The 14723-nt window shown below is 36.1% G+C and overlaps 1 protein-coding gene across 3 annotated transcripts in view; it reads left to right on the plus strand.

The window, feature by feature from the left end:
• The window catches only part of ANOS1 (anosmin 1), a 281496-nt gene that overhangs the window by 248700 nt on the left and 18073 nt on the right, over window positions 1–14723 (plus strand). For all 3 annotated transcript variants that reach the window (XM_083362693.1, XM_083362694.1, XM_083362695.1), the window contains exons 10-13: window positions 4737–4831; window positions 6299–6470; window positions 11665–11885; window positions 12033–12171. In XM_083362693.1, coding sequence (XP_083218819.1) covers window positions 4737–4831; window positions 6299–6470; window positions 11665–11885; window positions 12033–12171 — 627 coding nt within the window. The remainder of the gene's footprint in view (window positions 1–4736; window positions 4832–6298; window positions 6471–11664; window positions 11886–12032; window positions 12172–14723) is intronic.

A 14723-nucleotide genomic window follows, 5' to 3' on the forward strand; every position in this document is an offset into this window, starting at 1 on the left:
CTAGGCACTTTATTTCTTCTAGCATAGTTTGAGTTAACTTTTCAATTTGAGAACCTATGTTAATAATTTTTTGATTCATTTTATCAAGATAATTTTTCGAGTCTTCATAGTTTTTTGTCGAGGATGCCATATGGGCTGCAATTGCCTGCAAAATGGTCTGAGTGTCTTTTTGTTGGGCATCCATTTTTTCTTGTGCAGCACTGTCATAATTGATTTTTGATATATTGGACTTGCAGAGGTCGAGGCAGGGGTGTAAGATCCTTTTCTTCCAAGTTTAGATAGATTTGAAGCGCTCATCTTGGTCTCTATGTCTTATATTGTAATCCACAGGGTGACCAAATAGCCAGCTTTTATAATCCAATGAGTTCCTATTGGTAGGAGGAAAAATCCACAAGAATATGTAAAAAGAAAAGAAAAAGGTAAAAAATAGCAACAGGAGAAAAAAAAGGGAGGTAGTATAATGAAAAAAGGAAAAAGAAAAAAAACGGAAAAACTCACAGAATAAAAAGGATGAAAAGAAAAAGGCAAAAATATCAGGTTTATAGTCCACCAAATTCTATTCAAAAGAAGAAAGAGAAAAAAAATTCTTAATTTTCAGTTCTTCTGTCAGCTTGTTATAGATAAGATAAGATAATCTTTATTGTCATTTTTTACTGTGGGCACAATGGCACACATCAAAAATGAAATTTAGTTGTCCGCTCTCAAAGTAAGACACATACATGACACACCTAAAACATACTACATACAACATATATGGTTCCAAAACACAATAGTTATAATCCAAGGGAGCACATGGCTCCAAGTACCATTTATTTATTAATATAGTCTGTTTTGTAAGGCTAGATAGAGTAAAAGCAAATCTTATCTCAGAAAAGTTTCAAAGTCTTAGATGAGGAATGTCTGGGCATACAGCCAAACTTCTAGGCTAAATTAACACCAGACAGATGAGAGTGAAAAAAGATTCTCAAATTAGCTACCAGGTGACACAAAATGTCCATTCCTGATACCTTGAAAGGGAAAAAGAAAAAGGCAGAAAATGGCCAAAAGAGAAAATGAGCTTAATAGATAAAAAATGCAAACTGAGTGGCTTCCAGCAAGAAATCAAAAAACAAAAAGCCTCTATAAGAACAATAGCTTCCCAAAAGTTCTCTTAAGGCTCAAACAGCTTACTATACAAGAAGTTCTTAAGTTGCACAAAAGCTTAAATCACCGCTAGAGTTCAGGAGGGGGAAAAAAATTCCACCCACTCCCTAAAGATGAAAGGCTTCACTCTGAGCTGTAAAAGAGCTAATTGCCAATAAATCCACCTCTACTGAGAAAGAAGATGGCAGTTCTCACCCGGTTCAGCTGTTTGCTGTCATTCTGAGCTTTTTCTCCATCTCCGACAATCAGCTGGTAATGGAGAATTGCATGAATGCAGTCCTCCTTTCTTCTGCCGATTCCAGGGGCTCCTTTGGCTCCAACAAGCTGGCTACCACCGACCTGTGGTCCCCAAAGCTTCACCCCTTTGGTGGCCAACCTCTCCAGGGCGGCTTTCAGTCCAAATGGACCCACAGGCAAGGGAAAATCAGACCCAGGGAGAGGAGTCTCTCCCTCGGGTGTATTCTCAGCAACATCACTGAAGACACTACCTCATGACTATCATGCCTTCTTAATTTGTATATTAACTAGAATCAAAAGCTATATAACCAAAGGAAAGGAAAAAGCTGTGTTTGCTTACCACCACCATTTCCACTGATTCAAGGAAGTTGCTGGCTCATTGAGAAGACAGGAAGGCATGTAATGAATGGAACCAACCATTTTCCTTATTAGACTGATACCACTATCTTTATAAGACTTTCTGGCCATGCCCTCTTCTGCATTCACCTGTATCCTTCCTGTGCCCTGAGTTAATAGATTTTGGTGAAAATGCCATTTGAACTCTAATGTACTGACTAAAGCAGGGCTTGTGTTGATACCATTTCTCAATGTTTGATCAAGAGCACTCATTTCTGTGAATTGCAGCATTCCAATACTTGCTATCAACCTAGATAAACATATAGGACTATGGATAAAATAAAAATCAGATTATCTTTGTTAATTGATGATAGAGGCCTTTTGTTCTGTTTCAGGTACAAGGCTTCTCTTGATAGATCAGTCAGAATCTTAATGGGTGTAGGAAACCATTAACTATATTAAAGAGGAACTGGTAGTTAAGTGACCTGTAGAAGATTCTCTATGGGAGACTAATAGCCATGGACTTAGATGGTCAAGACAAAAAAAATGCTGCCATGTAGGATCTTAGAGTCGATGTGAACATCAGTTTCCTATTGCAACATTTAGATACTGGACATACCAGCTGAAGAAAAATAAGAGCATAGTTATAGTCTCAGAACTCATCCCCCCTCCAATTTTTAGCTTGATCATGGCCTGTATCTTTCTTTGTATGCATACAGATTATTGAATAGCAAGACTGAGTCATAAGTCATCTCTGATACAAAGACCATTAGCAATAACACACAGGAACAGCCACAGCACAGTTGTATAGGATCCTATTTGTATAGGCAAAGATTTGCATTAGTAGTGTGTACTTAGATCTGTGTTCTAAATTTTAGTTAAGCATAGCTTAAGATGTTTTTTTTTCAAGAATAATATAACATCTTGACATAATAATTCATTCACAATTTTCTGTTAAAATGACTTTTATGTTGGGTTAACCTTTAATCAGTGGAAATTGTGCTTGGTTTGGTATCAGATTATCTATTCTTCCTACATCTTAAACAACTATCAATGAACTTGGCATCTGAATAACTTATTTTAATATTTGCTTATGTAAATCAAAATACATATAGGTAAGATAAGAAAAAGAATCTTGAAATATGTGAGATAAATTACTTAAAATGAATTGCTTGGTAAAAGTAGACAGAATAAAACAAATATTATGGAAAGCAAACAAGTTCTACTGAAGGTTTTGCATAAAAAATTAATCGGTGATATAGCTAGCTTGGACTGCTTTTGGGTTACTCACTGTATGCATTTGAGCAAAGCCAACCTAGTTAATTGCAAATAAGTGTAGGCATTTACTATAGTTTAAATGTCAGTGTTTAGTTTAATATGATTGCTATGGCAGTCTACATTCTAAATGCAGTGTATTTTCATGAAGTAAATTATATCAATAATTTTCTATCATGACTATCATGCCTTCTTAATTTGCTGCTGCCCCTAATGCTTTGAAACCTGAATTAAGTATGGATAAACAAAGATGTCATGCAGATTAATCTGAATGATTGTGTTTCCCATATTATGAGGAAAAACTAGAGAGGAAAATTGAGAGAACTTTCATGATTTTTTAAAGCAAATTAGTAAAATCACTTGCAAAATTAGATGAACATTAGTAAAATGTGTCAAAATCCATTTATATCCCATTCATAAAATCCTATATGTATGTTCTAAAAATCTTACAACCCCACTGGATTCTGACATTTTTCCAAGGAGAAGAGATGTTAATAGGCGCAAGGATGTTTATTCAGACTGCCAGGAGGCTGTCTTCAAAGACCAGGGGGAGAACCTTTGAACTAGCTTGGGTCCGGGATATCTGAGGGAACACCTGCTACCAGCATCAAGCTCCCTTCGTCCAGTGCGCTCCCACAGGGAGGGTCTTCTCAGGGTGCCGCCGATAAAAGACTGTCGGCGGATAACACCCAGGGGAAGGGCCTTCTCTGTGGGTGCGCCTGCCCTCTGGAACCAGCCCCCCATGGAGCTTAGGACTGCCCCCGACCTTCGCACATTTCGCCGGGACCTGAAGACCTGGCTCTTTGAGCTCTCTGGCCCAGGCTGAGAATTTTTAACTGGGGTTTTTAATTTTAGGGATGATTTAATCTTTTTTAATTTGTTTTTAACTTTTGTACTGGTTGTTTTAAATACCCTGTAAACCGCCCTGAGTCCTTCGGGAAAGGGTGGTATATAAATCTAATAAAATAAAATAAATAAATAAAATAAAACAACAAAGGAAGGTGGGGGGAAGAGATCTGGTTTGTATCTCCGATTTAAATCTCTAAAGGAAGGGAGTAATTGTCATAAAGACATGAGAGTTCCCTCTTTCCCATGGAAGGATTTGACACCTGAATTTTAATTGATCCGGGACAAACCAGATGGCTTGAAGGGAGGGGGTTCGACCGGGGACTCTTTAAAAAGTACCAAACTGTAACATAGTTTCAGATCCTGTCTAGTATTTCCGTCTCCAAACATGTTTTAGTAAAAGCTCCTTTTGGACAATTTCTGATTCAAGAGTTTTCTTTCCTAAGATGTGAATTGGGGTGGGTCCTGACAAAATGATTAATTTATCTTTTTTGTTCTCTCCTACTTTTACATACTTAGATTATCTAAATGTGTAGCATTCTGCCATAAATTTGTAATCACTCTGTAGTATATTATTATGTCCATTTTTCTGCACTTTCCAATTCCACTTTTCTGTGGATTTTAAAATTGCAAATTCCATTTTTCTGTGATATTTTAATGGTGCAACACAGCTGCATAAAAACTGCTACACCAGATTAACCTGAGATCTTTGAAATTTGCTCAGACTGACTCTCAATATTACCTAAAAGGCATATCCATATTCATTTTATACATTTTCCTACAAATGATAAATATGTCCAGTATTGTATGTGTATTTTTGCATAAACTATTCCAAAAAATCAAAAACTTTATATGTAAGCTTCTATTAATTTTCTCCTGTTATGTTATTTCATTGATAGATACCACCAGCAGGGAAGGATATCATGTTCAGTGGTTTCCAGAATTATGTTCTTACAATATTGAAGAGCCTGAAAAATTCAATGATGTAACATATGTAAGTTAAGTTTTAAGTATCAGACTGTAAAAGATATGATCCTGTATTTTGTGAGGAAGAGTATAAATGACCTTTAAAGATCCCATTATCTTCCCCTTTACATCTCCAATACAAATTTATTCTGTGCTTCAAAGCATTCATTTTGTCCTTTGTAATGCAAAGTTGTGACTTCAGTTCCTTGGAGTCTTCCACGTGATTGGCTGCAGTTCCTATAGATTGAATATGGCCATTAGCTCTATTGGATGTGCATTATGTGACTTGAATCTTTTGAAGTGGTCTATATTGAGGAAGGCTGGTTGATCTAGTTTATTTGTTATGATGAATTATAAATTTTATAATTCTTTTGTATGGTCAGTAGCTGCAGCTGGCATGGCAATTGTACTGTAGATGAAGACAGCACTAGAGTTTCAGGGGTTATTATGTTAGGGAAAATTGAATCTATTTTCCTTTTTTTTAAAAAAGCACCCTACTAAAACTGGCATGAATTATGTTTCCATTTTTCTGAGGTTTGTTGAAGAAATATAGTAGTATGCCTTGGGGAAATTAATAAGAAGTTTAAGAATTTGTCTACTTATCAAACTTTATCCTTGCTGGGATTCCAAATTGCTAGCACTTGGAAGTTATATACTTGTAATTTTAAATATGTAATTATATAAGCCATTGTAAGGAGACATCTTGCTTCAATGTTGTTCTTACCAATTATGGTTATTTCAAGAAGCTGAGACGGGAAGAGAATTGTTCCATCTTTTGTTTGTGGTACAAACTGATTTTGTAGGATTAGGTAGAACAGGTTATATTCTTTCCATAAAACTGATGCAGATTTTTGTATATTTTCTTCTGTCAACTTTTACAATTTATTTAAATCCACTTAAGCCAGTTAGAAAATCCTTATGATAATCAGAAACTTTTCCTGAGTTGTGCAATGTTACATACAGTATAATTCTCCATGAAATAGAATTTTGTGTTTAATTCTGAAGTATGCTTTTTAAAAATCAATTATAATCTCCTCGTACTTTATTGGATTAAATTATCCAATATAGTTTATTTTTTTATTCCTTTTCACCAAATAGACACTTATTTGTACAAGCTTTTGTATAAAGAATTTACTGTCCACCCATGTGGTAGTGGAATTCAGTATGAATTCTTCAGTGTTCTTCAGTATGAACACTACAATTTACAGTTCCATTAAAATATGTGGCACATTTTTTTCCTTTTCAACTTGTGCCATATTATGAAATTTCCTCTATATGAAGTCATCCAGAGATTTGGGCTGAATGTGTTGCCTTCAGCTCTACCTATTTCATCACCTATTTCATCTTCCTATAAATAAATAAATGATATATGAACATATTTGCATATTTTGTAAGCTGTCTTTTTCTCTAAAAATGTATTTTTGCATTGATTGCTTGGAAAATATTAAATTTAAACCCAAAAAGAGGATAATAAAATGGTTTATATCTCTCATAGGAAAACTATATAATTCTTCAGAACCTATCCTTTTCGTGCAAGTATAAGGTTACAGTTCAGCCAGTAAGAACCAATGGTCAATTGAAATCTGAAAGCATTTTCTTTACGACTCCACCTTGTTCTTATCTAAAAGGGAAAAAACACAAACATATAAGCTGTTTGGCTAAAGGAGGTAAGATTCAAAACAATTATGGTGAAATAAAATGCTTAAATAGCTAAATACTCAAACACTAGCTTTTAAAATGGATTGCTTTCATCATTATATGAAGAGCTTTAAAATTCTTAATGTAACCATTTACAAGTATTAGTATTGTAAATGCAGATTAATTAATAAGAATAGAAAATACAAAACAACCACAAGTTTAATTTTCTTTGTAATCTGATTTTACGGTTAGTATATGACCTTCATTACTACCTCCTTTTTACACTACATTAAATAAAATCATTTTACAAGTGTGGGCATTAGATACATCAAAATATTACACATTTGTATGCTTTTTTAAAAAACTGATAAGATGTGATCAGTGGTGGAATTCAAATACCTGAACAATCAGTTCTCTTATTCAATGCAGGCATGACCCTCTGAGGCCTAGAACGGACTTCTGGAAGTGGCATCCACGGACTTCTGGCTGACCGTTCTAGGCCTAGGAGGCCTCCTCCAGGTCTCTGAAGCCTAGACTGGATTTTTAGAAGCCAGCCGGTTCTCCAAATGCAGCAAAATTTAGCTACCAGTTCTACTGAACTGGTGCGAACTAGCTGAATCCCACCACTGGATGTGATGGCTTTGATAGCCAGTCTTGTTGGTGTTGTTAGCTGCGAAGTCGTGTCCGACCCATCGCGACCCTATGGACAACATTCCTCCAGGCCTTCCTGTCCTCTACCATCTTCTGGAGTCCATTTAAGCTCACGCCTACTGCTTCAGTGACTCCATCCAGCCACCTCATTCTCTGTCGTCCCCTTCTTCTATTGCCCTCGATCTTCCCCAGCATTAGGCTCTTCTCCAGGGAGTCCTTCCTTCTCATTAGGTGGCCAAAGTACTTGAGTTTTAGCTTCAGGATCTGGCCTTCTAAAGAGCAGTCAGGATTGATCTCCTCTAGGACTGACCGGTTTGATCGCCTTGCAGTCCAAGGGACTCGCAGGAGTCTTCTCCAGCACCACAGTTCAAAGGCCTCAATTCTTTGGCGCTCAGCCTTTCTTATGGTCCAACTTTCACTACCATACATTGCAACTGGAAAGACCATAGCCTTGACTATACGCACTTTTGTTGACAGGGTGATGTCTCTGCTTTTTAGTGTGCTGTCTAGATTTGCCATGGCTTTCCTCCCCAGGAGCAAGCGTCTTTTAATTTCTTGGCTACAGTCCCCATCTGCAGTGATCTTAGAGCCCAGGAAAATAAAATCTGTCACTACCTCCATTTCTTCCCCATCTATTTGCCAGGAATTGAGAGGGCCAGATGCCATGATCTTGGTTTTCTTAATGTTAAGTTTCAACCCAAGTTTTGCACTCTCCTTCTTCACCTGCAACAAGAGGCTCTTTAGTTCTTCTTCACTTTCTGCCATTAGAGTGGTATCATCTGCGTATCTTAGGTTGTTGATATTTCTTCCGGCAATCTTAATTCCAACTTTTGATTCATCTAGCCCTGCCTTTCTCATGATGTGCTCTGCATATAAGTTAAATAGGCAGGGCGACAGTATACAGCCTTGCCGGACTCCTTTCCCAATTTTGAACCAATCAGTGGTTCCGTGTCCAGTTCTCACTGTTGCTTCTTGACCCGCATATAGGTTTCTCAAGAGACCAATAAGATGGTCTGGTACTCCCATCTCTTTAAGAACTTGCCACAGTTTGTTATGATCCACACAATCAAAGGCTTTAGCATAGTCAATGAAGCAGAAGTAGATGTTTTTCTGGAACTCCCTAGCTTTCTCCATGATCCAGCGTATGTTGGCAATTTGATCTCTAGTTCCTCTGCCTCTTCGAAATCCTGCCTGCACTTCTGGTAGTTCTCGATCCACATACTGCTGAAGTCTAGCTTGTAGGATTTTAAGCATGACTTTACTAGCATGAGAAATGAGTGCAATGGTGCGATAGTTTGAACATTCTTTGGCACTGCCTTTCTTAGGAATTGGAATGTAAACTGATCTTTTCCAATCCTGTGGCCACTGTTGAGTTTTCCAAATTTGCTGGCAAATTGAGTGTAGCACTTTTACTGCATTGTCTTTTAAGATTTTGAATAGCTCAGCTGGAATACTGTCACCTCCACTAGCTTTGTTGTTGCTCAGCTTTTCTAAGGCCCACTTCACTTCACATTCTAGGATGTCTGGCTCCAGGTCAGTGACCACCTCATTGTGATTATCAGGGACGTTAAGCTCATTCTTGTATAGTTCTTCTGTGTAATTTTGCCACCTCTTCTTAATCTCTTCTGCCTCTGTTAGGTCCCTGCCATTTTGGTCCTTTATCATGCCCATTTTTGCATTAAACGTTCCCTTCATTTCTCCAATTTTCTTGAAAAGATCTCTGGTCCTCCCTATTCTATTGTTTTCTTCTATTTCTTTGCACTGTTCATTTAAGAAGGCATTCTTATCTCTTCTAGCTATTCTCTGGAATTCTGCATTCAATTGGGTGTATCTTTCTTTTTCTCCCTTGCCTTTGGCTTCCCTCCTTTCCTCAGCTATTTGCAAAGCTTCCTCAGAAAGCCATTTTGCTTTCTTGCATTTCTTTTTCTTTGGGATGGTTTTGGTTGCTACCTGTTGTACAATGTCACGAACCTCTGTCCATAGTTCTTCAGGCACTCTGTCTATCAGATCTAATTCCTTAAATCTATTTGTCACCTCTACTGTATATTCAACAGGGATATGATTTAATTCATACCTGACTGGCCTAGTGCTTTTCCCTACTTTCTTCAGTTTAAGCCTAAACTTTGCAAGGAGAAGCTCATGGTCTGAGCCACAGTCAGCTCCTGGTCTTGTTTTTACTGACTGTATAGAGCTTCTCCATCTTTGGCTGCAGAGCATATAGTCAATCTGATTTCTGTGTTGACCATCTGGTGATGTCCATGTGTAGAGCCGTCTCTTGGGTTGTTGGAAAAGAGTGTTTGCTATGACCATCGTATTCTCTTGACAGAATTCTATCAGCCTGTGCCCTGCTTCATTTTGCACTCCAAGGCCAAACTTGCCTGTTATTCCAGTTATCTTTTGGCTTCCTACTTTAGCATTCCAATCCCCCATGATGATAAGAACATCATTTTTTGGTGTTAGTTCTATAAGGTGCTGTAGTGCTTCATAGAACTGGTCAATTTCATCCTCTTCAGCACTGGTGGTTGGGGCATAGACTTGGACTACTGTGATATTGAATGGTTTCCCTTGGATTCGAACTGAGATCATTCTGTCATTTTGAGGATTGTATCCCAGTATTGCTTTTCCTACTCTTTTATTGACTATGAAGGCTACTCCATTTCTTCTGAAGGATTCTTGCCCACAGTAGTATACCTGATGGTCATCTGAATTAAATTCACCCATTCCTGTCCATTTTAGTTCGCTGATACCTAAGATGTCAATGTTCAGTCTTGTCATCTCTTGTTTGACCACGTCCAGTTTTCCTTGATTCATGGATCTTACATTCCAGGTTCCTATGGAGAAAAAATCTTTACAGCATCGGACTTTCCTTTCACCACCAGACACATCCACAGCTGAGCGTCCTTTCGGCTTTGGCCCAGTCGCTTCATTCTTTCTGGCGCTACTAGTACTAGCCCTCTGCTCTTCCCCAGTAGCATATTGGACGCCTTCCGACCTGAGGGGCTCATCTTCCAGCGTCATATCGTTTTGCCTTTTGGTACTGTCCATAGGGTTTTCATGGCAAAGATACTGGAGTGGGTTGCCATTTCCTTCTCCAGTGGATCACGTTTTGTCAGAACTCTCTGCTATGACCTGTCCGTCTTGGGTGGCCCTGCACGGCATAGCTCATAGCTTCATTGAATTACGCAAGCCCCTTCGCCACGACAAGGCAGTAATCCATGAAGGGGGATAGCCAGTCTAGTTATCTCCAAACATTCTATATTTTCTTTGATAGGTCACATCTCTTCAGGAAATTTTTTAGATAGAAAAATTGTTTGAGTTTACAGCTTTCCAGCGCAAAAATAACCCCCAAAAAATAAGCACACATTCAAAATGAGCAGGAGGCATAGTTTGGAAAAACCTTATCTATAAAATATATATAAACATGATACATACAGTTTCATTCAGCTCTGGGGAACATCAACAACTTTTCACTTGGAGATCAGAAAAACAACAGAGGACTAAGACACGCCCAGACCTAGGCTGGATCACATGCCTCACACAGCCAATACTATGTCTTAATCAAAAACAGTTCTCATTGGCTGATTTGTTGCTATGGCTATTCCAGTTCATAAAATTCTTTACACACTGACAAAATATAGTGTTGTAATAGTTTCAGTTCTGGTACCACAAATTATCTTAACATTTATTAAAATGTTTACAATAAATAATATTAAAATATTGTCAAATATTCTCTAACATCTTAGATTTTTGAGGGAGTCACATGACTCAACTTTGAGACTAAAGCAAAAAGAATACTTTGGAAATGCTAGAATAATGGTTTTAGAACAGTTTTCTCTTGGTTAAACAGCAAGAAAAAAATTGCCAAAAGCATTTGTCCTTTAGAGCATAGAATGTGGGATTACTTATTCCAGAACAAGATTAATAGCTGTATTGGCCTGAAATGTGTCAAACATATTGAATTAGTTTTAAGTGGATCATATGTTATAAATTTGATATTTGGTATCTTAATATCCTGTAGTTTGATATCCTAATATCCATACAATGAATTTAGTATCTTCAAATATTAATTGGCTGATATTTATACAAAGGCCTGATATTTTTAAAATTATGAAAGAAGAATATGCTTCCTGTTTAAATTTTATATAAATAAATTACACATTTTCTGTTGTATCCAATTCACTAAATAGTAATAGTTATGTTTTTTAAAAAACATTTTAGCCATATATAAAACATACAGATAAAGTTGATTTACTTAACAATATGTAATCTAATTTATAGAATTAATAAATGGATGTACATCTCTTACAGAACAATATCAAATCATGAAATTAAAATTTGTGGTAATGTTTACTAATTGAAGTGCAATGTATGAAACAAAACTATATTCATGGTAGGTAAAATAAGTGATATATTGGTGAGCAATTTATTTGAGAGTAAGCATTCCATCCTCACTATATAATAGCAACGTTTATATCACATGTTGTAGGCTCCCTTAATGTATATCTTTTTAAAATTTACTTAACATTGACAGAGATGCTAACTTCTCTCTTGGTGTTGGTGTTTGTTTTACAGATCCTGTTATCTCAAAAGTATTGGCGAAACCAGAGAATCTTTCTGCTTCTTTCATTGTTCAGGACATTAATATTACAGGCTACTTTTCCTGGAAAATATCAAAAGCAAATCTTCACCAACCAATGACAGGGTTTCAAGTCACTTTGGCAGAAGTCACTACAGAGAGCAGGCAAAACAGCTTACCAAACAGCATTATCTCCCAATCACAAATATTGTCAGTAGTAAGTCTGTACCTTTTCAGTGGGGGAGGGCGATAGATAGGAGGGAAGAAGCAAGGAAGAACTGAGTTGATTCATCACTTGAACCTGCTGAATGCCTCAAATATATTTCTTCTTTTACTTCAAGTCACTGTTTTCATTTCCTTTTAGGATCACCATATGCTGACAGTATCCAACCTAAGACCATCAACTCTTTACCGTTTAGAGGTTCAAGTGTTAACCACAAGTGGTGAGGGACCAGCTACAATAAAATCATTTCAAACACCCAATTTGCTAATATCACCACAGAGTGAGTATTGACATGCTACAAGAACTTATTCTGATGCATACATTGGCATCTCTTTCTTATATGGAAGATAATACATTCTGAGTATTTTTAGACATACTCTTCTCCATCTGACCTAACAGCCCAAACATAGTCTTTGATTTATTTAGGATAAAAGATGGTTAATAATCCATCCAAAATTAGCAGCCAGATTAGTTTGAAACAGCTGCTTAATTTATATGTAGCTCAATTTTGATTTATCTTCTTTACAATCTTTCTCATTAATGGATTAAAGCTTAAATTACAATATTTTCAAACAAAGGAAAAATTTGTAAAATCTGTAACGGCATTGATTTAATCTTTTTAAATTTGTTTTTAACTTTTGTACTGGTTGTTTTAAATACCCTGTAAACCGCCCTGAATCCTTCGGGAAAGGGCGGTATATAAATCTAATAAAATAAATAAATAAATAAATTTATCAACAGGTGCAGTCCACATTTTTTACTTTCTTTCTTTTAGTTATAAAGTTTTTTTTAAACCTCTACATACATACAAATACTTTGGCCACCTAATGAGAAGGAAGGACTCACTGGAGAAGAGCCTAATGCTGGGAAAGATTGAGGGCAATAGAAGAAGGGGACGACAGAGAATGAGGTGGCTGGATGGAGTCACTGAAGCAGTAGGCGTGAGCTTAAATGGACTCCAGAAGATGGTAGAGGACAGGAAGGCCTGGAGGAACGTTGTCCATAGGGTCGCAATGGGTCGGACACGACTTTGCAACTAACAACAACAACATACATATGTTAGTTTTTCAAACAGCATGCGATCTGGATTCATAAAACGCTAATATATAATCAAGTCCTATTCTTTGGTTCTATTTTCTAATCATTTGTAGAAAAAATTCCAGCTTTGGTAATATTCTGTTTCTTCTTTATCTTTTAGTCTCATAGTTAATCTGTCCATCTCTGCCTATTCCAGTATCTTTTTTATTACCTCTTCTTCTGAAGGTATTTGTTCATTTTTCCAACATTGCACATAACGTATTCTTGCTGCAGTTACAATATGTAAAACCAAGTATAAATTTTGCTTATTGATCTTTTCTGGTACTATACCTAATAAAAAAATCAGGATTAAATACTACATGTTCTCCTAATAATTTTTCTAGCCAAGCATGTATTTTTTTCCAATAGGCCTTTACCTTGTCACATGTCCACCAAATATGATAGTATGTACTTAAGTTATGTTTACATTTCCAACATTTACCTGATACATTTTTAAACATTTTTGCTAGTCTAGCTAGAGGTAAGTGCCATCTATAAAACATTTTATACAAATTTTCTTTATACGCAGTTGACATTGTCAATTTATGATTTCTCTCCCACAATTTTTGCCATTTTTCTAATTCTATATTATAACCAAAGTTTTCCGCCCACCTTATCATTGTCCCTTTAATTTGTTCACTTTCCATCTCTAAAGTTAACAAAAAATTATACAATTTCTTAATTAATTTCTCATCAGAAGTTAATAATATCTTATCAAACACATTTTGTTCTTTATAAAATCCATACATTTTCATATCTTTTTCATATCTATTTTGTATTTGAAGCATACCCACCATGACATGTTGATGCCCTGATGTTCCAGCTCTTGTTTCAATTTTAGTGTCCCGTCAGTATTTAAAATGTCTCTATATGTCCAAGTTTTTTCAAAATCTAACAAATTTGTATGTGAACAAGCTTCAATTGTTGATAACCACCCTGGAATTTTTACATATATTTTCATTTTAATTTATTTCCATACTCTTATCAAAGCATTTCTAATACAGTGATTTTGAAAATATCCATAGATTTTATTTTTCCCATACCACAAAAAAGCGTGCCACCCCAGCTGTAAGTCATGTCCCCCCAAATATAACAACCTTTTATTCCTAAGCATTATCCATTCTTTCACCCATATTAATACAGATGCTTGATAATAGAAAGCCCTCTCAGGTAGACCAAAGCCTCCATTTTCCTTAGTATCTTGCAAAGTTTTCATCTTTATTCTAGCTTTCTTTCCTTGCCATACAAACTTCAAAACTAATGAATTCAACTCTTGAAAAAAATTTCCCCCAAGTTTTATCGGTATTGTCTGAAACAGAAATAAAATCTTAGGCAATATATTCATTTTAACTGTAGCTATTCTTCCTAATAATGACAATTTTAAGTTCTTCCATTTTTCCAGGTCTAACTTTATTTGTTTCAATAACCTTGTGTAGTTATCTTCTTTTAATGTTGAGCACTTAGTTGATAAATATATACCCAAGTATTTTACCTTTTTCATGATCTGTACCTCTGTCACTTCTGACGTTCAGCTTTTTTGCTTATCCATAAGATTCTTAACTATTATCTTAGTTTTTTCTTTATTGATTTTTAGTCCCGCTATTTCACCATATTGTTCTAATTTCCCCCACAATTTTGGAATCATCTCCAAGGGATCTTCCAAAATAAATTCTAAATCATCAGCAAATGCTAGTAATTTATATGTTTCACCCTTTATCCCCAACCCTCTAATTTCTGTATCTTGTCTTATATTTC

Source organism: Vipera ursinii (assembly GCF_947247035.1).
Source record: "Vipera ursinii genome assembly, chromosome: 4".
NCBI classification, from domain to species: domain Eukaryota; kingdom Metazoa; phylum Chordata; class Lepidosauria; order Squamata; family Viperidae; genus Vipera; species Vipera ursinii.